We start from the raw sequence: 18,433 nt of genomic DNA on the forward strand, positions 1-18,433 counted from the left end.
TAATATTTCTTGATTTAACATATTACATTTTTTGTTATTAAGTAACATTGTCAGTCACGCTTTTAATCACTCTATTTGCCATCCCTGGGAATGGCCGTGTCTCATCCTTAACGCTTTCCAACACTTCTACCGGCGGCGTCACTTTTTTCGGTTTATCTATCTCGCCGACTTGCAATTTTCCCTGCGAAAATACGAAAAAGAAAAGCGTAAATAGAGAAAATGGCTGCAGCTATCGATGGTGTGTTCCCGGCCAGATTGCAGGAGCTGGTGAAGAAGTCCAAAGTGCTGGTCGTGGGAGCCGGCGGAATTGGCTGCGAGGTGCTCAAAAACCTTGTGCTCAGCGGCTTTACAGATATCGAAATTGTAAGTTTTTCGAGGAGGCTTTTAATGTACAAACGCTTTAATATGTTGTCTTCAACTAGATCGATCTGGACACCATTGACCTGAGCAACCTGAACCGACAGTTCCTCTTCCATCGCGAGCATGTTGGCAAATCGAAGGCGCGGGTGGCGAGGGAAAGCGCCCTGAGCTTCAATCCGGATGCCAAGATTACAGCCTATCATGATAGCGTCACCTCGTGAGTTCGGATATTCTACATCCTGTATGAATTTTGTGTAGTTAACCCATGACCCTTTTCAGCACTGACTATGGCGTCAGCTTCTTCAAGAAGTTCGACTTGGTGCTCAGTGCCCTGGACAACAGGGCGGCCAGGAACCATGTGAATCGCATGTGCCTGAATGCGGATGTCCCGCTGATCGAGAGCGGCACCGCCGGCTACAATGGCCAGGTGGAGTTGATTAAGCGTGGACTCACCCAGTGCTACGAGTGCACGCCGAAGGATAAACAGCGAAGCTTTCCCGGCTGCACTATCCGCAACACGCCCTCCGAACCGATTCACTGCATCGTCTGGGCCAAGCATCTTTTCAAGTGAGTTTTTACTTGGAATATTTTATTGCATTTATGTAAGAGTAACTTAAATCTTACATTTTCTTTTCCTGTTTCAGTCAACTCTTCGGAGAGTCTCTGGAAGATGAGGATATTTCGCCCGATGCCGCTGATCCCGATGCCAAGGAGAAAGATAGCGCCGATGGGGATGCTGAACCCCAAGATGGTGAAAAGGAAAAAGAAAAGAATGAGGAGTCCAAGGAGGATACGGCCAACGGCAACATAGTGCGCATCAACACCCGCCAGTGGGCCAAGGACTGCAACTACGATCCCGCCAAGCTGTTCAACAAGTTTTTCAACGAGGACATTACCTACTTGTTGCGCATGTCGAATCTCTGGAAGACGCGCAAGGCCCCCGTGCCCGTGCAGTGGGACACCCTGGTGCCCAAGGACTCCGCCGGCGACGAAAAGGATGTGGCTAAGCAGCACCACAAGGTTTGGACCATTGAGGAGTGCGCTCAAGTCTTTGCCAATGCTTTGAAAGAGTTGAGCTTGACTTTCCTAAAACTCGAAGGTGACGACACGCTGTCTTGGGACAAGGACGACCAACCGGCCATGGATTTCGTGGCCGCCTGCGCCAACGTGCGATCCCACATCTTCAACATCGAGCGCAAGTCGAGATTCGAGATTAAGTCGATGGCCGGTAACATTATTCCCGCCATTGCCACGACCAATGCGATTACTGCGGGCATTTCGGTTATGCGTGCTTTCAAAGTTTTGCAGGCCAAATGGGAGGAGTGCAAGGCGGTCTATGCCCGTCTCAGGCCAAATGCACGCAATCACTTCCTTGTTCCAGACGCTATTCTCCCGGGTCCCAATCCCAACTGCTATGTGTGCGCCAGCGATCCGGCCATTACTCTCAAGGTTGACACCAAACGCATCCGCATAAAGGAGCTGCGCGACGACGTCCTGGTGAAGACGCTTAACATGCTTAATCCGGATGTGACTGTGGAGAGCAACGGCTCCATTCTGATCTCCTCGGAGGAGGGCGAAACCGAATCCAACGAGGGCAAGCTCCTAAGCGAATTGAACATTGTTGATGGTGTGATCCTCAAATGCGACGACTTCTTCCAGAACTATGAGCTTAGCATCATAATATCCCACTTCGATGCGGAGCGGGATGAGGCCCTGTTCGAAGTCGTGGCCGATGCCGAGCAATTGAAGCCCAAGGAGGAGGAGCAGAAGAAGGATGGCGAGGCAGAAAAGGAGGACGAACCGAAATCTGCCAAGAAGCGCTCTGCCAACGGAGAAGGTGACTCAAAGGACGATGGTCCATCTACCTCAAAGCGCAGCCGGCCCACCGAAGTGGTTGAGGAGGATGACGACGATTGTCTGATGATCGAGGAGGACGAGGATGAGGCGGATGTCGTTGTCGTGGCCACCGACAAACTCACCGTGCAGAGCCCACCCAAGGTGGGCGCAAAGCGCAAGCCGAGTGAAGTGATTGAGGACGAGGACATCACAGAGATCTTGGATTCCTCTGATGACGAGCCTGCCGCACCCACCAAAAGCAAGCGCTCCAGACTGGATGAGTCGCTGACCAATCCAGTTGAAGTCATCAGTATCGATTAATCAGAAAGCATAAACTATTCGAATAAGTTTTAGGGTGCACACAATATCTCCTAATTTCCTTTTAATAAACAGCATTTTGTTTTCATAACACATCATAATGCTCGGAGTTTTCATTTATTTGTAAAATAACTTATGATAACAATTCCAATAAATAGGCAACGCTTTTTTGTTTTTCAAAATTCGATAACTTATTGGGACCATCCAGTGTTGGATAGGATTCACAGTCATTGTATTTGTTATCGGTTGTTGGGTAGTGGATCCAAAACGTGAGCTTTTCCCTTTAGATTTCCATGAAAATCTTAATGAAAACAGTTGTTCCAGATGTCCCTGGCCAGTAGAATCCTGCAACAAGGCTCACGCCTGTGGAGTGGACTCAGTGCCGCACGCGGCTTCCATATTCTCACGCGACCGGCGGCTCCTACGACGGGAACTGTGCAAAACGCACAGATGATGGTCGCCGCAAGCGGGATTTCACAAGGATCGGGACTCCTTAGTCCCGCCTCCACACTGGTCCAACAGGTGGCCGGCTTCAAGGTCAAGGGTCGCCTGAAGCGGCGCTGCAAGGACTGCTACATCGTGGTGCGCCAGGAGCGCGGTTATGTCATCTGCCCCACGCACCCGCGCCACAAGCAGATGTCGATGAAGAAGCGCGACTACAAGTCCTGGATCCTGACGCACGCCACCCAGTCCAAGGAGCGCGGCTACTAGTCCTAATTAGGCATTAATAAAAGCATTCGTTTAAATCTTGTTCTTAAATAAACAACATCAAAAAGAGGAAATCCAAGTGGCCCCTGCCTCGATTCGTTTACCAACACTGGATCAGCTGATGGTTTGTTTATCTTGATTCTGGAAGAGATTTGCACTTGTTTCTTGCCGTTCCTTGTCTAACCGGCCGGAGTGCAGTACAACTGACCGGAAAAGATGACGACGCACTTCACCAATGTGCTGCGGCAGGCCTTCAAGACGTTCGACCGGGCGAATCATGCCAGCTTCAATGCGAATCTGCAGCATCTGCGCCAGTTGACCGATGAGCTGACCTACCGGGACTTGCATCTGCGCGAGGAACTCTTTCGCAGCGTGGCCGGCCACCGGGCGCCCTGCAGCTACATGCATATCTTCGAGGACGACCGCTTCTCCATGAGCCTGTTCATTGTGCGCGGAGCGAGTGTGATTCCCCTGCACGATCACCCCATGATGTTTGGCCTCCTTCGCTGCATCTGGGGCCAGTTGAGGGTGGACAGCTTCTCACAACAACTGGGCCCGGATGAGCCGCTGACCTACGACCCGCATCCCCTAGTGGTGAAGGTGAAAGCCGAGGAACCCAACTTGGTCACACCTGCAAGTCCGTGTGCCACCTTGACGCCGCGGAAGAGGAACTACCATCAGATTGCCCAGTTTGGCAATGGTGTGGCGGCATTCTTCGACATCCTCAGTCCGCCGTACGATGCCGACATGCCCACATATGGACCGCGACAGTGCCGCTTCTATCGCGCCCTGATGGACGCCGGCCAGGTGCAGCTGCATTGCATCCCCTCGCCGGAGACGTACTACTGCGATGTGGTGGACACGCCCGAGTCCGTGGTGCAGGCCGCCTTTCAGTGCGCCGACGAGGTCTATGCCGAAAATGCCACCGGGACACAGTAAATCGCCGCAACTAAAACCCTCCTATTTATTCGCCCATCATCACCCGTTGGCTGCCCGTATCAGCCAAGTATCTTCTGTGTTATTTAAATAAAATTGCCTCTTTTTTTGTAGAATTCACTCCGCTTCCACGGAATTTGTTAGGTTTTAATCATCTTGTGCTTGGTATATATTCTGATTCCGTCGCTTCAGCTTCTTGAGATTGGGACTAGCGGGCACTGAAGCTGGTTCCTCTAGCGTAGGTGCTTCTGCTTCTGCAATCGTTTCCTCAGGTTCCACCTCCTCGGGCAGATCTATCACGTTTTTATCGGTAGTATCTGCAGGTGCTGATATAGGAGCTGGCAAAGATAAGTTCAGTTTCCGCTTTGTGGGCGTGACCAAAGGTTCACTTATGTCTTCTTTCAGCTGCTCCACTTTAGTGCTATCGTTCGCCGCAACAGCGACAAGTTCAGCACATCCAACCGGTGGCAGCTCTTTGCCATTGGCCAAAAGAACTAAGCACAGTGGATCATCTATGCCCAAGGCGGCGCAAAAGCTATTACTTTGTGGATTCAAATGCACCTTCGGTTGACCCACAACCATGTGTTTGTAGTTGGACTGCTCTGCGGGATCAAAAGCTGGTACCGTGCGCTCGAAGTTCTCCGGCACCTGGAGTTTCTGGAACTTTGTGGTCACCGCTTCCAGTTCCTCTTCGGTGGGCGTGAAGTTAAATCTCTCTGTAAGCTCTCCCGCCTTTTTCCCGGGCAAATAGTAATAGTTCTCCTTTACGGAAATCAAATGATTTGTACTATGCAGGATAGCCAGCCACTCGGCGTCGTAGTCCAGACGAGGTTTGCCCTCAATGGGGTCACTCGGTATCTCAACCACCTGCAGGAATGCGCGTCGCGGCAGACATTTGTCCAGAGCCAGGAATTTTGTCACTGGAACTTGTTTAGTTGGTGGAGGCGTCCGAGTTTTCTTCTTCTTCTCTTCCTCTCCCTCATCCTCACTGCTGCTGCTGCTGGAGGAGGAAGATTCGTCGTCCGCTCGCTTTTGGCTGTAATTATGGGGCACCAAGGCGGCAAATTTACAGTGCAGATGAGCAGCAAACCAGTAAGCCGGCTGAATGGCTTTCAGCAACTCCTCCAGTGGCTGACTGCCCAGCTTACCGCCCTCCATGTCCGCCGCAAAGAAGGGTTTCTTGCGCAGCAGCTGCGCCTTGTTGCCGTACTCATATATCCCCGAGGGCCAGTCGTGGGACAGGAAGATGTCCACCTTGCCGGACAATTGCTTTAGCCGGAAGACCTCAAGCTGCCGCACATGGTAGACACTGCGACACGTGGAGTCTGTATAGGGAGGATACTCGTGGTGGCCACGCAAAAAGTCGTGACCCTTAAAGATTCCACTTATTCCAGCGATGCGAACACCATTCACATTCACCACGCCGGCGTAGCCGAGGTAGTAGATGTTGGGAGCAACCCAGCCGCCATAGGGGAGCTCCTGCAGGTAATTGGAGGCCTCGTGGTTCCCGCCAATGAAAATGGTCAGGACGGGAGCAACCAGCTCACCGCTGTAGTATCTGTTGGCGGGAAAATATGAACCCTTCTACTAATGACTGGCGATAGCCCTACTCACTTGTAGAAGGAGCACATGTCCAGGTACTTCTTTGGCACCGCCATCGTCTGCAAATCCTCCAGATTCCGGGTGGACTGGAAGTCGCCGCAGCACAGCAGCAAGTCGATCTTGGTGCCGCTGTCCTTTTCTATGCTCGCTATGGTGTCGTATATACGCTCCAGTTCGCCATGGGCGCATCCCTCTACAGCTACTTTCATGGTTATTAAGGAAATTCACGGCTTATTAATTAAATTTCAGTTTGTAAACAAACACGGCCTGATATCGAAGAACGATAGCTCAAACTACCGATCGATTATCGATATACATATTCATCCCAGTCGCGAAAACGTCTTTAAGCACTATTTATCGATAATACAGTTTATGCGCGCCAAATTTAAAGAGATTCTTGATAAAACAACACTTAAATAAGAAAAATAAGTAGAAATGTTTTCTAAATATTCGTATATATATACAAATTTTTAACCATAATTTAAAATAAAAGTTAATTCCCGGATAACACAGCTATATTCGCATGGGATACACCTTTTTCCAGTTCAAACGTTAAAAATGTTTTTTTATTTTTCAAAAATATCGCTTCATTTAGTACAGAATATACGTGTATGTGTGTGTAAAGAAAATGTATGTGAAATGCTCTGCGTTGAATTCTCATTCTCTGACCTAGATGCCATCATTTTTGGAGTTCTGCGGGGCGTGCTGGTGGGCACAATCTCATTTGATGAGACCTTCTCGTCCTCGACGTGTTTGTTTTTCGTTTCGTTTTGTTTACATACAAAGATTTACAATGGACTTTCGACTTAAGATATATAATTTAGTTGGCCGCCATGGCCAAGAAATAGGAAATAAAATATAAATCTACAATAAATATAGCGCGGTCTTCACGCCGCTCGACCGATGGATCCGAATAATTCACCGATCGACGTGCATGGGTACACGGAGTGTACGAAAACCTAGAGAATGCCTTTAAAGCCATCATCAGCATGCCAGATGTGTTTGTTTGATGTTTTTGTTATTTTTTGGAAAGAATATGAGAAACAATCAAGTCAGATGTCGAACCAAGTCTCTGGTGATCTGGTCAATTCAGTTAATTAGGAGCCGAACTTGAAGGACGTGGGCACGGCGGTCTGTGGGAAGGCGAAGCCGCCCTGTTTCTCGATCAGCTTCGATTCCTTGGCGGCCTTGCGCTGATCGGCGGTCACCACCACCTCTTGCAGCGCCTTGGCCTGCTCGGGCGTGAGGTTGGAGGTCAGGAGCGCATACCAGGCTTGGTCTTGTGCAGAAAGTGCTGATGGGAAGGGGGATAAAATGGTTATTCACTTTCCAAAATTCAGCAGAAAGCGCAACTCCAAATACCTGTGATAACTTCCTTAAACGTCCAGTACTCATCGATGGCGCTCTCGTTCTCCTCATCGTCGATGGGCGTGGTGAAGGACTCCAGCCCGGTCTCGTTCAGATCGCCCACAGACTCCTCGGCCTCGCCGTCCGAATCCGCATCCTCGTCCTTGATCTCGGCTTTCACCTCAAAGCCCGCTTCACCGCCCTTCGTCTTGGCGAATTCGGCCAACTTGTCCAGATAGTCGGGCGCCATTTCGTCCATATCATCCTCGTCACTGGACAGAGCCTCCTCACAATCGTCACAGTCCTCCTCCTCCTCTTCTTCCCCCTCCTCCTGAGCCCGCGACTCATAGGCGCGCTTCAAACCATCGAAAAGCAGAATAAGGGCGGGCACAATCTTGCCGGCCACCTCGCTCAGCACCTGGGGCTTGGCTTCACCCAGCGAGATGAGGGTGCACAGACCCAGGACGCACAGTTTGCGGTCGTGGATGCTGGAAAGGATTATAATAAACAACCCAGCTCTTCTTAGAGTGCATGCATTCTTACCCTAGGAAGCAGTCTGTGTCGTGAAGCCACTGCTTGATAAAGTGCGCGCTAATGGATTCGTTGTTCTGCTGGGACATCTTGTCCAGAATGGACAGCAGCAACTGGGGATTGTAGTAGAGGGCCGCGATCACCACCTGCAGGCACATTGTTCGCAGCTCCGACGACTGAACTTCGCGAGTTAGCCGGGACAGAGCCAGCTCCACGAACATGTGTATCACCGAGTCGATCTGTCCCTTGCACTGCAGGATTATCACCTCCATCAATTTGGCGGCATGGCACTCGGGATCCTCGCCAGGACTGCCAGTAAGCATCTGAAGGGGATATATAATTAGAATAGAGAAACAAAATAAAACAAAGTTTAAATAATAGCTCACCGTCTTGCACATGTCCAGAATGGCCAACAGCCTGTTGGGATTGGATAGGAAGGCGGGCGTGTCGACCGTCACATAGTTATGCAGCGCTGGCATAATGTCGATGAAGTAGTCAATGCCGTCCTTCTTGAACACCTGGTAGATCAGCTCCAGCATCTGCCACATCTCGGGAGAAATGGCCTTGGCCGTCAGATCGTAGACCAGCGAGAAGGTTTCCTCATAAAAGTCTATGGGAGTAACGCCAAAATCAAAACAAGTTCAAGATATGAATGCGCAACCCAACTCACCCGTGATATTGTGCTGGAAAATGTGTCCGACCACATTGATAACGATCGGGTGGAGGTTGAGCAGGACATCGGGGTGCTCCTCCATCACACTGAGCAGAGTCTCAATCGTGTTGAGCAGACTCATGGCCGTGATGGCTTTCTCGTCGGATCCCTCCTCGGACTCCAGGACCTGACTGAAGGTGGTGGCCAGGTGCTGGCAGATTTCGGTGGCCACCGGCAGCAGCTGCTCGGTGAAGGTGCACACGATCTTTTGCATAACGTTCGTGAGGTCCTCGTTCTCCGTCTCGCGGATGATGGTGAGCAGCTCCTTGGTGATCTCCTTGATTTGCCCCTCCACGTATTGTGGCGCCTCGTCCTGGGACGATAGGAACATCTGCAGGCCGATGGCCGCCTCCACTTTGACGGGCAACTCCTTGTCCGTGAGCAGAGCATTTGTGGTCAGACGCATAATCTCGGCCAGCACTTGGGGATTCTTGATCTGCACGTCGCAGAAGTAGTGCAGCACCCAGCAGGCACGCGCCCTCATGTGTCCAGCGGGATTTTGGAATTCTGGGAACACGTAGGTGGTCAGCATGGACTCCACCTGATCGCGGTACAGAGCCTTCTTGAGCAGCACATCGGCCAGCGTTCCAATCATGTGCAAAGCACCATCCTTCTGCTTGTTGTCCGCATTCGGAGATGTAATAATCTGCATAATGGTGGCCATGGCCTTGGGCAGGATGCCCTTACGCTTTTTGCAGATGGAATGCAGCAGGGATTGGGCAGCCGGTACAGGAGTGGCATAGTCCTCAAAGATATCTGTTTGGTATGGATTTTAGTAAAGGAACCTCAGGTTTAGTTTAACTGGTTTACTTACCAAACTTCAAGCGAATGTACTCGTAGGGATCGCTCTCCCAGAGCTCCTGGTCGGAGTCAGTGAACGACATGATGGGGAAGATCACATCCTGGATGACGGCCACCATGTGGGGCTTGATCAGCTTCCAGGTGTAGGCGTGGCAAACCCTGAAAATGGTAATACATACGTTTTTAGTGCAACGTAAAAGGTATCAAGAGGTTGTATATTTTCTGAATAACAAACAAATATAAGGCAAATAAACAAAAACAAATCAATAAGTTATTGCCTATATTTAGTTGGCTGACCGGGCTAAATCAAACTAGTCGTAACTGATTAAATCGATTATTTTAACGACTATTGTAAATGGTGTATCTTATCAGTTCTAAAAATTGTCAGACTTGATGTCTGCAGAATAATTGTTGTATGAATGACCTACAGAGAAGGGACTTTTAGAAAGTACCAACATTAGCTTTTAAGAGCACTTGAAATCGCAGGAAAAGTCTAATTCTGATTGAAACAGCATGTATTATTGAGTATTTGTAAACTAAAACCGACTGAATACTTACGCATTCTTCAGATAGTTAAGCACATCGGTAAGGACACGCGGCGAGACGTAGACGCGGTTGCGGTACTGGTCCAGGATCTTGAGGAGCACCTCCAGGACGCCCTGGCTGAACGTGGGTAGATACCACTCGGCGAATTTTTGGTATTTCTCACTAACCACATTGCTGGGACTGCCATAGCTGAAAAAATACAAGCTCTATTAGTTATCTGGACAGAAGCAGAGAAGCCATTCCCCCAACGCACCGCTCGAACATGCGGACCATGATGTGGAGGGCCCACTTCTTGGTTTTCCAGTAGGGGAACTCCGTTCGCTCGTCATCGTCCAGGTGTGAGCTGTCGGGCACGGCACGATCGGCCACCTGGCGGCAAATCTCCATCCACTGCGAGAAGATCTCCTTGGTTATGAGGTCCAGCGGCAGGCTGTATTGCGTGAGGGCATAGTAGATCTTGAGTATCTGCTTCTGCAACAGCACCGACTGCTCGGACTGCTCGGCCAGCAGACGCACCATCAGCTGGTAGATCATGGGCAGCAGCAGGTTCATGGCCTCGTTCAGCGGCGTACGCTCCTCGCTGCGCTTGTACTCGTAGGTCTTGACCAGCTGGTACATGGTCACCAGAGCTCCGTTCCAGCCGTTGACATCCTGGTTCTGCAGATAGATGCTGATGTTGTCCACCACCTGTGGCCAGCGGCCGGGAAAGTCGCTCTTAATGATGTGATTCACGCAGACGGACAGCTGGACCCTGTGTGCAGAGGAAAGATTAGACTTCTGCCGGGGATTTCCGATGGGCGACGGCTAAACCCACCTGATCAGTTCGGGGGCATGGACAATGGCGTCCACAATGGCGCCACGGATCATGGCCCGATCCTGCTCGTGAATGGAGAAGGGTATGGGCTCGCCGGGCTTAGCCTCGTGATCCGACCAGCTGCTGTTGATCAGATTCTTGAGGTAGACAGCTCCTGCCTGGCGCACCGGCTGCTCCACCGTTGTCTGCATCACGATCTGCAGTATGGTGGGCACGAATCCAATGATTTTGTGTATCTGCGGGGTTCATAATATATAGATATGCTATAGATTTGTTTACACAGCCGTTTGGGTGGGGTTGAGTTTGATTTGGCCCAAAGAACCGATGGCAGAAGCACTTTAAATTCCGTTCACAGAGCTCAATTAATATGGAGGAGCCAAGAGTTGCCACTGGCCATAAACGCTGATAAAGTTAATTAACATTGGGAGGGGGTGGTGCGGGGGGTGGTGCGGGGGGTGGTTGGGCGTGGGCGTGGGAGGGGCATGCAAATCGTTAGATGCTGACTCAGTCGTAATGAGCATGCCTGTACAGTGGGTCCAAAGCAATTGGTCTTGCGGGAAGAGGGGGTCTAATTAGACTGGTCGCCCTGATTGGACGCATTTAATGCCAAGGCCATTGCGTAAGCTCCAATTAAGGGGAAACGCAGCGATTTTTCCGCCATTATTTATTAACAATTCAATACAGTTCCGTGGAATCAAGGCGAAACCACAGTGCAGGGGTGTATATATATAGCACATATGTGTGCTTCACAGATATAGACTTGTTGCCTCTGGATGGCAAAAAACCGGAAAGTGGGATAGTTGGGATAATGGTAAACACATAAAGGGCAAACTTTTTGACCGATATCGTCTTACATTTTCCCCCCGCCCACACCAGCACACACACGAGCCCAAAGTCCAGGGGGAGAGGGCGAGAGAGAGAGGGAGGTTAAAAGCGAACAATTAAAAAAGCACATGGTTTTTAGGCGATGGCGCCACCTCGAAGACCTTTCGAATCTGGCTGGGGCGGTGTTTTCTTCACGGCGGGCGCACTCACCTGGGCCAGTTGATCCTCGGCCGCCTTGCGCTGCTCCGGATTCGGATCAATAGTTGCGCGCAACAGTTCCGTGAGTTTTTGTGCCTCCATTTTCGCAACTTCTGCCTGCTTCCACGTTTCGCCGGTCTTTCTGCTGCTGCTGCTCTCGTCGTCGTCGTCGTCGTCCTCTGGCGGTCACCTTGCGCCCTCAGTGCACCCGCTGCTCTGCCTGGTTTTCGTGCTCGATCGATGCTCGCGGCACAAGTGGCTCCAATGTGGGGGCCCAATTGCAAATCTCTTTTCCGGAGGAAAAAACGTGGAAAAGGCTCCACACACGCACACACACAGCGCCGAAATTCGCGAGACGAACGAAGCGTAGAAGAAGAAGAGCCGACGGCGGCGGTGTTGGAAAGCGCCGCGGTGTAGGGCGCGAATAGGGCTGCAAAAGGTCCGCCGGTGACAGTCTAGCTTTTCCCGCCAAATCTGGCTAGTGTAAATAGGAGAGAGATGGTGATTTTGAGGGTTAACTGCAAGCATACTTGCTGAAAATGCATCACAATTTGAATGCAGTGAATTTTAAAGCAGCTGTAACTAGTTTTCAAATGTTCCGGAAGCTATATTTAATAATTTAAAAAACTAAAAATATTATTTCAACATTTATTTTAAGAAAAAATATGCATACTAGTGATGCTCACAGGTTTCAGAGCTGCCATGGATTTTTCGTGAAGAAGGTAAATCTCTTGTTTTCAGCAATTCTACAGCCTACTAGACTAAACTTTGCCATTGAATAGCGAAAACAACCCATTACTAGTTAAAAGTATTACTAAATTATTATTATTTTTTAGCATTAAAAACTTGCCGACTAATCGCCATTCACAGCGCACTGCCTATCGAATGCCGCAGCCCTGGCAGCTGCTCGTACGTGAACACGCGAATGTGTGTGTGACGAAGAGCAAAGTGACACATAGTTGGAGGTGTGGTTGAAAATATATAGAAATCGGGCTTTATCTGCGGCTGGAACGATCTCAAATTGGTGTCAAAGACGAGCGAGGATCGCAACTCAAGAGCTTGAACAGGCAGCAAGGCAAACGGACGAGCAGCGACCATGGCAGGCAGGCTACCGGCGTGCGTAATCGATGTGGGCACCGGGTGAGTGTTTCAGTTGCAGTTCCGATTGCCTGCGGGGGTCTGCGACTCCAATTGGACGGAAAAGAGGTCGTCTGACTAATGCCCTGTTTGTTTGCGTTTGTAGCTACACCAAACTGGGCTTTGCCGGCAACAAGGAGCCCCAGTTCATCATTCCCTCGGCGATTGCCATCAAGGAGTCGGCCCGAGTGGGCGACACCAACACAAGGCGCATCACAAAAGGCATCGAGGACCTGGACTTCTTCATCGGCGATGAGGCCTTCGATGCCACCGGCTACTCTATTAAGGTATGCCCCACTTTCGGTTATTATCAAGGAACCACTTCACCATCATATTGCCATTCCCACAGTATCCGGTGCGTCATGGTCTGGTGGAGGACTGGGACTTGATGGAGCGTTTCCTCGAGCAGTGCGTCTTCAAGTATCTGCGCGCTGAGCCCGAGGATCACTACTTCCTGCTGACCGAGCCGCCGCTAAATACGCCCGAGAACCGGGAGTACACGGCAGAGATTATGTTTGAAACGTTCAACGTTCCCGGTCTGTACATCGCTGTCCAGGCTGTGCTCGCCCTGGCCGCCAGTTGGGCCTCCCGATCCGCCGAGGAGCGCACCCTCACAGGCATCGTGGTGGACAGCGGCGATGGAGTGACGCACGTCATACCCGTGGTAAGTAGCACAGCCCATATCTTATCGGCAGAGTTGGGTTTGCATTGGGTACAGTGGAAACTCTTTGAAAAGGAATTCTTATCCTAAAAAAACTTAAGAATTTTCTTTAAAATATTTCAATTTATCTGATTTTAAACTTTTAAAAGGGTAAACATATTCAATAATGAATTAAATGGATAAATATTAATAGAATTTATTATATGATCAATTAAGGTTTCAGTTCCAACTGATAAACCATTCTAAAGTATTGGTGGAATATTTTATACAGGAATGTGCTGATTGTTAATCTATAAAAAACATTTGAAAATGTATGGGTCTATAATTCGAGTTGAACATTGTTGTATGTTGATGTTTTTTTTCATATAGCATTTTAAAGCCTGAGACTTTATTTTAGTTAACGTACTTATATAATTATATATATATATATACTTATATAATTTATAAATAAACAAAACATGTATTAATTCCACTTTATTTTACAGGCCGAGGGCTACGTGATTGGCTCCTGCATCAAGCACATCCCCATTGCCGGCCGCAACATCACCTCGTTCATCCAGAGCCTGCTGCGCGAACGCGAGGTGGGCATTCCGCCGGAACAGAGCCTCGAGACTGCCAAAGCGATCAAGGAGAAGCACTGTTACATCTGTCCGGATATCGCCAAAGAGTTTGCCAAGTACGACACGGAGCCGGGCAAGTGGATACGCAACTTCACGGGCGTCAACACGGTGACCAAGGCGCCGTTCAACGTGGACGTGGGCTACGAGCGCTTCCTGGGGCCCGAGATCTTCTTCCATCCGGAGTTCTCTAACCCCGACTTCACCATTCCGCTGTCGGAGATAGTGGACAATGTCATCCAGAACTGCCCCATAGATGTGCGGCGTCCGCTGTACAACAATATTGTCCTGAGCGGTGGGTCGACGATGTTCAAGGACTTTGGCAGGAGGTTGCAGCGAGATATCAAACGATCGGTGGACACGCGCCTGCGGATCAGCGAGAATTTGTCCGAGGGACGCATTAAGGTGGGTGATATCACAACAGCTAATGAGTCATCCAACTAACTATGACCATGACTTATCGTTACAGCCAAAACCAATTGATGTTCAGGTGATTACGCATCACATGCAGCGATATGCCGTGTGGTTCGGAGGCAGCATGTTGGCCTCAACGGTGAGTTAAGGTACCTTATTTTCTGAAATACTATAATAATCCATGTATTTTCGCATATTCCAGCCCGAGTTCTATCAGGTGTGTCACACGAAGGCTGCCTATGAGGAGTATGGCCCCAGCATTTGCCGTCACAATCCCGTCTTCGGTACCATGACATAATTGATCCGATCCAATCGGCCCGCAGCAATTATTATTGATTTATTCTTCTATTTTAAATTTGATTTGTTCTCCAACTATATATATTGCGATTATGTATTCCGCGCTAAAGTATTAGTAATGATCATTTTCTACCTATGTGCTTAGCTCTTAAATCTGTGTAAATCACTTTCGTTCCCTTTAATTTCGTGTGATTCTGTTAGGCTAACTTTAAAGCAACAACTCCGATGTCTGCCAGTTAAACCCCGCTAATTAAGGTGCATTATTTCTAGAAGTCGACTTTTATACCATACTCGAACACGATCACACACAGTCACATCAAACTAAGCTCTTGGAAGTCCCAGCTCTATACACAATTATATACGAAAAAGATCTACTTGTCATAGAAATATTTATAATTGCAATAACTGCAAGAAAGGTTTATAGAGGGAGAAACTGGAAACCGCAGAAAACTGAATGAACAAAAAAGGAAAACGATAAGAAATATTGATGAGAAATCTGTTTGTTATATTGATAAGCGTAATTGAAAAGGCATTAAATAAATCAATAAAACACTCTTTAAGCTCAAAACTTTCGCCGCTTTGTTGATCTAAAGCTTGTACTGGAAAATTTTATTCAATGCATAAGTTTATATGTTCTGTATGGTCTTCAAATTGTTCTAATATGTAATATATTTTGTGTAATTCCATTTTGTGACGGTGTCGCTTAGCTGAGGAAATAGCAAAAGGTGGTGTTCAAAAAACAAGTTCCAAGCCACAGGTCAGAAAAACTCTGATACGTTTCACGTAATTGACAAGTTGACTAGTCGACGTAGTCACTGGAGCCCTCCTCCTCGTCGTTGCTGCTCGTGGACTGAGCTGCCGCCGTTTCCGGTGAACGCAAGTGCTCCGCGATCCGGAAGTTCTGCAGGAAGTCCCGCATAGCATCCATCATCTGATTTAATGACTGCTGCAGTCCAGCCTCTGCAACATTTTTGAGGAAGATTTCCGGAGTTAAATCGATTGGCAAACGATTAAAGCAATGAACGAATTAAAATTATTTAAAATAGCACCTTGTAATAATTTAAATTTTGGGAAATAACTGAATGAAATAAAGCCAAGACATGAACGTATTTTCATATTTCATGATCCGTTTTCTGTGACGATACAGGCGGTAGCAAACATGCATTATCTTATTTTCCTTAAAATGAGTACTCATACGAACCTCCTCCATCCAAGGCTGCTGCTATTCCGGCAGCGGCTGCATTAGCGTCATTAAGGTTAGGCATTTGTGGAGGTGGAAGTTGTCCTCTCCCTGCTGCTACTGCATGTGCTGCTCCCTCTTCCTGCGGCTGGGCATTTGCCGCCAGGTTGTTGATGTTAAACGAAGGCAGAAGCGATTGGAAAAACATTGAAACGGAGTTGTTCGTGTTCGTTGTGGGGCTGCTGCTTGAAGACGATTTTCTGCAAAAAGTTGATATGTATTATTTTCATCAGAAAAAAGGATATTGCTACAATAGTGGTTCATTGCCATACCGCTGATAGCAGTTGATGCTGTTCGGTGGCGGCAGTGGGTCGTAGGTCATAATGGCTTTTGTCTCCTTGGACACAAAGACGGCCAGCGGCACCTTTTCCTTGTAGTCGGAGAGAATGACATGGCGCAGAATGGGCCTCGGCGGAGTTCCACTGTAGCGCAGTGCTCGCTTCTCCTTGTACTCACTGACCAGAGGATCCTTAGCATCAATGCGATCCAGTACAACATTCACGTTGGACTCCAGCCAGGGCAGCACCTCGTTCTGACGCCAAACGACTCGTGCACGGCACACATACAGGCAAACCAGCTGGTGCAGGGCGGGCGATTGACTGGTGAGCAAGATAAGGCATTAAATTCCGCTAATCATTGAAGAAGATAAGACTTCACTCACTTGCCCGACACATCTGGAAAGAAGTACGAGGAGGCCAGCACCCTCTTGTCCGTCTGCACCGACATCTCGTCCAGGAGGGGACGCAGCACACCCGGGAACATGAGCAGTGCGTATTGCAGTGCCTGGTTGGAGCGCTCACAGGCGCCATGCAGCGTGTGCAGAGCCAGAGCATACGAGTAGGCCATGTTGGGCAGCTGGTTAAGGTTTCTGGCAGCGTTATATTCCTCATAGAACTCCACTAGCCAGCCGAACTGCTTGCTGCGCAGGGCATAGTAGTCGATGACTAGGATCATGGCAAGCGGATCCTCGTCCGGCTGCAGACTCAGCAGCAGTTTGGAGATCTCGAATGCGGTGCGGCTGCAGGCGCGCTCCTCCAGGTACTGGGCGTGCTTAAACAGCACGATGTAGAATGCCCGATTTTCCTGACGACGATAGTCCAGTCGGCAGTTGCCCGACGTCAAACTGAAGTTGATGTGAAGCGACGATTCCAGGAGGAGCAGGGCGCGCTCCAAAAGCTCCGAGGCCAGGGCGAAGTCCTCGGTCATCTTGCACACCTCGCTCAGCTGCACCAAGGAGTCCACATGGTAAGGACAACGTTTGATCAGTGTAATCAGAAATTCCGAGTCAATGCGCTCTAGGGCGGACAGAAACATGTGCTGCACTCCCTGGTAGTATTGGCTGTGTTCGAAAGCAAACCACTGGACTTCCTGGCCGCTGTCAGTGATGGATTTGGAGGACACCGTTGGCGAGTCGGGAGCGGGCAGCAGCTTCATGGTGATGGTGTTCTTGGTCAGGGCCGGCCACGATTCCTTGGCGGTCACCATGTAGGTGGACTTCAAGGTGGGCTTCTGACGGCCACGTTTAGTTCTACAAATAATTTGGATTAGAAAGAGAACCAAGCCATCTTCGCGGCCCGTAACTCACTCCACTTTGACCACCCGCTTGCCGAAAGTGCGTCGCATTTCATTCTGCTGATTCAGGTGACGCAGCTCTACGGCCAGCAGTTTCTTGGTGGCGGAGCTTCCACTGGCCGCCGCTGCCCCCTGCTTGGCCGACTGCCTGGGCACCGCATCGTAGACCTTGCCGAGCAGCGGATCCACCTTCTCGAAGTACTTTTCCTGGCGCTCGTTGTCCTCGCTGCTGATGTGGTTGCCACTGGACTTGGCCTTCTTCTTGCGCTTCTTTTTCTTCTTCTTGGCCGCAGAAGCACTGGCATTGGGCAGAGCAGCCGAGGGGTGCTCCGTCTCGTTGTCGTCCTCCTTGAACTCACTCTCCGAAAGGCTCTGACCGGGTTGATTGAGCTGGGGCGTGGGGGATTACGTGGTTAGATCAGTGATGAGCTGGCCAAACCGAGCGATTAGTAACCTACCAAGTCGAATGGATTCAGGTGCGCCTTGCGGTCGCGTCGCATATCGCTGTCCTCCAGTTCATCATTGTCGCTCAGCTCCTCGCAGTCCTCGTCCTCGGGCGGCGGCGCCAGCTTGTCAGCGTCGCCCTGCAGCTTCTTCAGCATGCGAGCAGACATCCTTTGGGTGTCCTTATATCTTTAAGCGGGAAATCTATTTATTTTCGTCGTAGAATACGTGTGTATTTCGCTGTTTTTTTTCCTGCACTGGATTCTCATTGCCTGCTGGGTTGCCAAGCTCACTGCGGGGCCCATGCGCTTCACAACACTGGCAAGGGCAGGTGTTCACGTCTTGGCGGGAATTAAAAAAGCTATTTTAAATTTTAGTAGGCAATACCTTCAGGATTTTTAACTTTATTAAGCTGTGTAGGCTTTAAATCAGATTTTTTAGGTTGAGGTTGAAATGATTTTGACGTAAAAAGCACAGAAAATTTTAAGAAGTACATTTAATTTGTTGATTTTTCTTT

General features: G+C 49.4%; 7 protein-coding genes across 9 annotated transcripts; 4 read left to right on the forward strand and 3 right to left on the reverse strand.

Moving 5' to 3' along the window:
• Window positions 1-107: 107 nt before the first annotated feature.
• LOC108035304 (SUMO-activating enzyme subunit 2) lies at window positions 108-2,615 on the forward strand. The gene is made up of 4 exons (XM_017110874.3): window positions 108-363; window positions 423-577; window positions 640-927; window positions 1,005-2,615. Exons 1-4 carry the CDS (start codon window positions 220-222, stop codon window positions 2,515-2,517), a joined length of 2,100 nt encoding a protein of 699 aa, XP_016966363.1. The 5' UTR covers window positions 108-219; the 3' UTR covers window positions 2,518-2,615.
• Window positions 2,616-2,622: 7 nt separating this feature from the next.
• On the forward strand, window positions 2,623-3,296 carry LOC108035307 (39S ribosomal protein L36, mitochondrial). Of its 2 annotated transcripts, none has more exons than XM_017110877.3 (2): window positions 2,623-2,783; window positions 2,839-3,296. In XM_017110877.3, the coding sequence occupies exon 2, from the start codon at window positions 2,839-2,841 to the stop codon at window positions 3,223-3,225; it is 387 nt and encodes a 128-aa protein (XP_016966366.1). In that variant the 5' UTR covers window positions 2,623-2,783; the 3' UTR covers window positions 3,226-3,296. The 2 variants fall into 2 exon arrangements, with proteins under 2 accessions (XP_016966366.1, XP_016966367.1); XM_017110878.3 differs by having other exon boundaries at window positions 2,662-2,783; window positions 2,830-3,296.
• Window positions 3,297-3,332: 36 nt separating this feature from the next.
• LOC108035306 (2-aminoethanethiol dioxygenase) lies at window positions 3,333-4,274 on the forward strand. The gene has a single exon (XM_017110876.3). It carries the CDS (start codon window positions 3,439-3,441, stop codon window positions 4,159-4,161), a length of 723 nt encoding a protein of 240 aa, XP_016966365.1. The 5' UTR covers window positions 3,333-3,438; the 3' UTR covers window positions 4,162-4,274.
• Window positions 4,265-6,033, reverse strand: LOC108035305 (lariat debranching enzyme). The gene is made up of 2 exons (XM_017110875.3): window positions 5,773-6,033; window positions 4,265-5,716 (listed from the first exon to the last, which is right to left on the reverse strand). The coding sequence occupies exons 1-2, from the start codon at window positions 5,967-5,969 to the stop codon at window positions 4,306-4,308; spliced, it is 1,608 nt and encodes a 535-aa protein (XP_016966364.1). The 5' UTR covers window positions 5,970-6,033; the 3' UTR covers window positions 4,265-4,305.
• A 262-nt stretch (window positions 6,034-6,295) lies between these two features.
• LOC108035002 (importin-7) lies at window positions 6,296-11,922 on the reverse strand. The gene is made up of 10 exons (XM_017110344.2): window positions 11,547-11,922; window positions 10,512-10,747; window positions 9,951-10,448; window positions 9,710-9,886; window positions 9,165-9,310; window positions 8,309-9,106; window positions 8,025-8,248; window positions 7,651-7,961; window positions 7,123-7,595; window positions 6,296-7,054 (listed from the first exon to the last, which is right to left on the reverse strand). The coding sequence occupies exons 1-10, from the start codon at window positions 11,634-11,636 to the stop codon at window positions 6,858-6,860; spliced, it is 3,150 nt and encodes a 1,049-aa protein (XP_016965833.1). The 5' UTR covers window positions 11,637-11,922; the 3' UTR covers window positions 6,296-6,857.
• Window positions 11,923-12,448: 526 nt separating this feature from the next.
• Window positions 12,449-15,228, forward strand: LOC108035004 (actin-related protein 3). Its single transcript, XM_017110347.3, has 6 exons — window positions 12,449-12,674; window positions 12,778-12,958; window positions 13,021-13,335; window positions 13,818-14,354; window positions 14,419-14,502; window positions 14,566-15,228. The coding sequence occupies exons 1-6, from the start codon at window positions 12,631-12,633 to the stop codon at window positions 14,659-14,661; spliced, it is 1,257 nt and encodes a 418-aa protein (XP_016965836.1). The 5' UTR covers window positions 12,449-12,630; the 3' UTR covers window positions 14,662-15,228.
• Window positions 15,229-15,238: 10 nt separating this feature from the next.
• On the reverse strand, window positions 15,239-18,356 carry LOC108035003 (transcription factor 25). Of its 2 annotated transcripts, XR_006368518.2 has the most exons (7): window positions 17,931-18,356; window positions 17,486-17,862; window positions 16,562-17,428; window positions 16,173-16,499; window positions 15,862-16,100; window positions 15,710-15,793; window positions 15,482-15,620 (listed from the first exon to the last, which is right to left on the reverse strand). XR_006368518.2 is itself a non-coding variant. In XM_017110345.3 (6 exons), exons 1-6 carry the CDS (start codon window positions 18,084-18,086, stop codon window positions 15,460-15,462), a joined length of 2,127 nt encoding a protein of 708 aa, XP_016965834.1. In that variant the 5' UTR covers window positions 18,087-18,354; the 3' UTR covers window positions 15,239-15,459. The 2 variants fall into 2 exon arrangements, 1 of the variants encoding a protein (XP_016965834.1); XM_017110345.3 differs by lacking the exon at window positions 15,710-15,793 and having other exon boundaries at window positions 15,239-15,620; window positions 17,931-18,354.
• Window positions 18,357-18,433: the final 77 nt, after the last annotated feature.

This window comes from Drosophila biarmipes, chromosome 3L, assembly GCF_025231255.1.
Source record: "Drosophila biarmipes strain raj3 chromosome 3L, RU_DBia_V1.1, whole genome shotgun sequence".
In the NCBI taxonomy this organism is placed as follows: Eukaryota; Metazoa; Arthropoda; class Insecta; order Diptera; family Drosophilidae; genus Drosophila; species Drosophila biarmipes.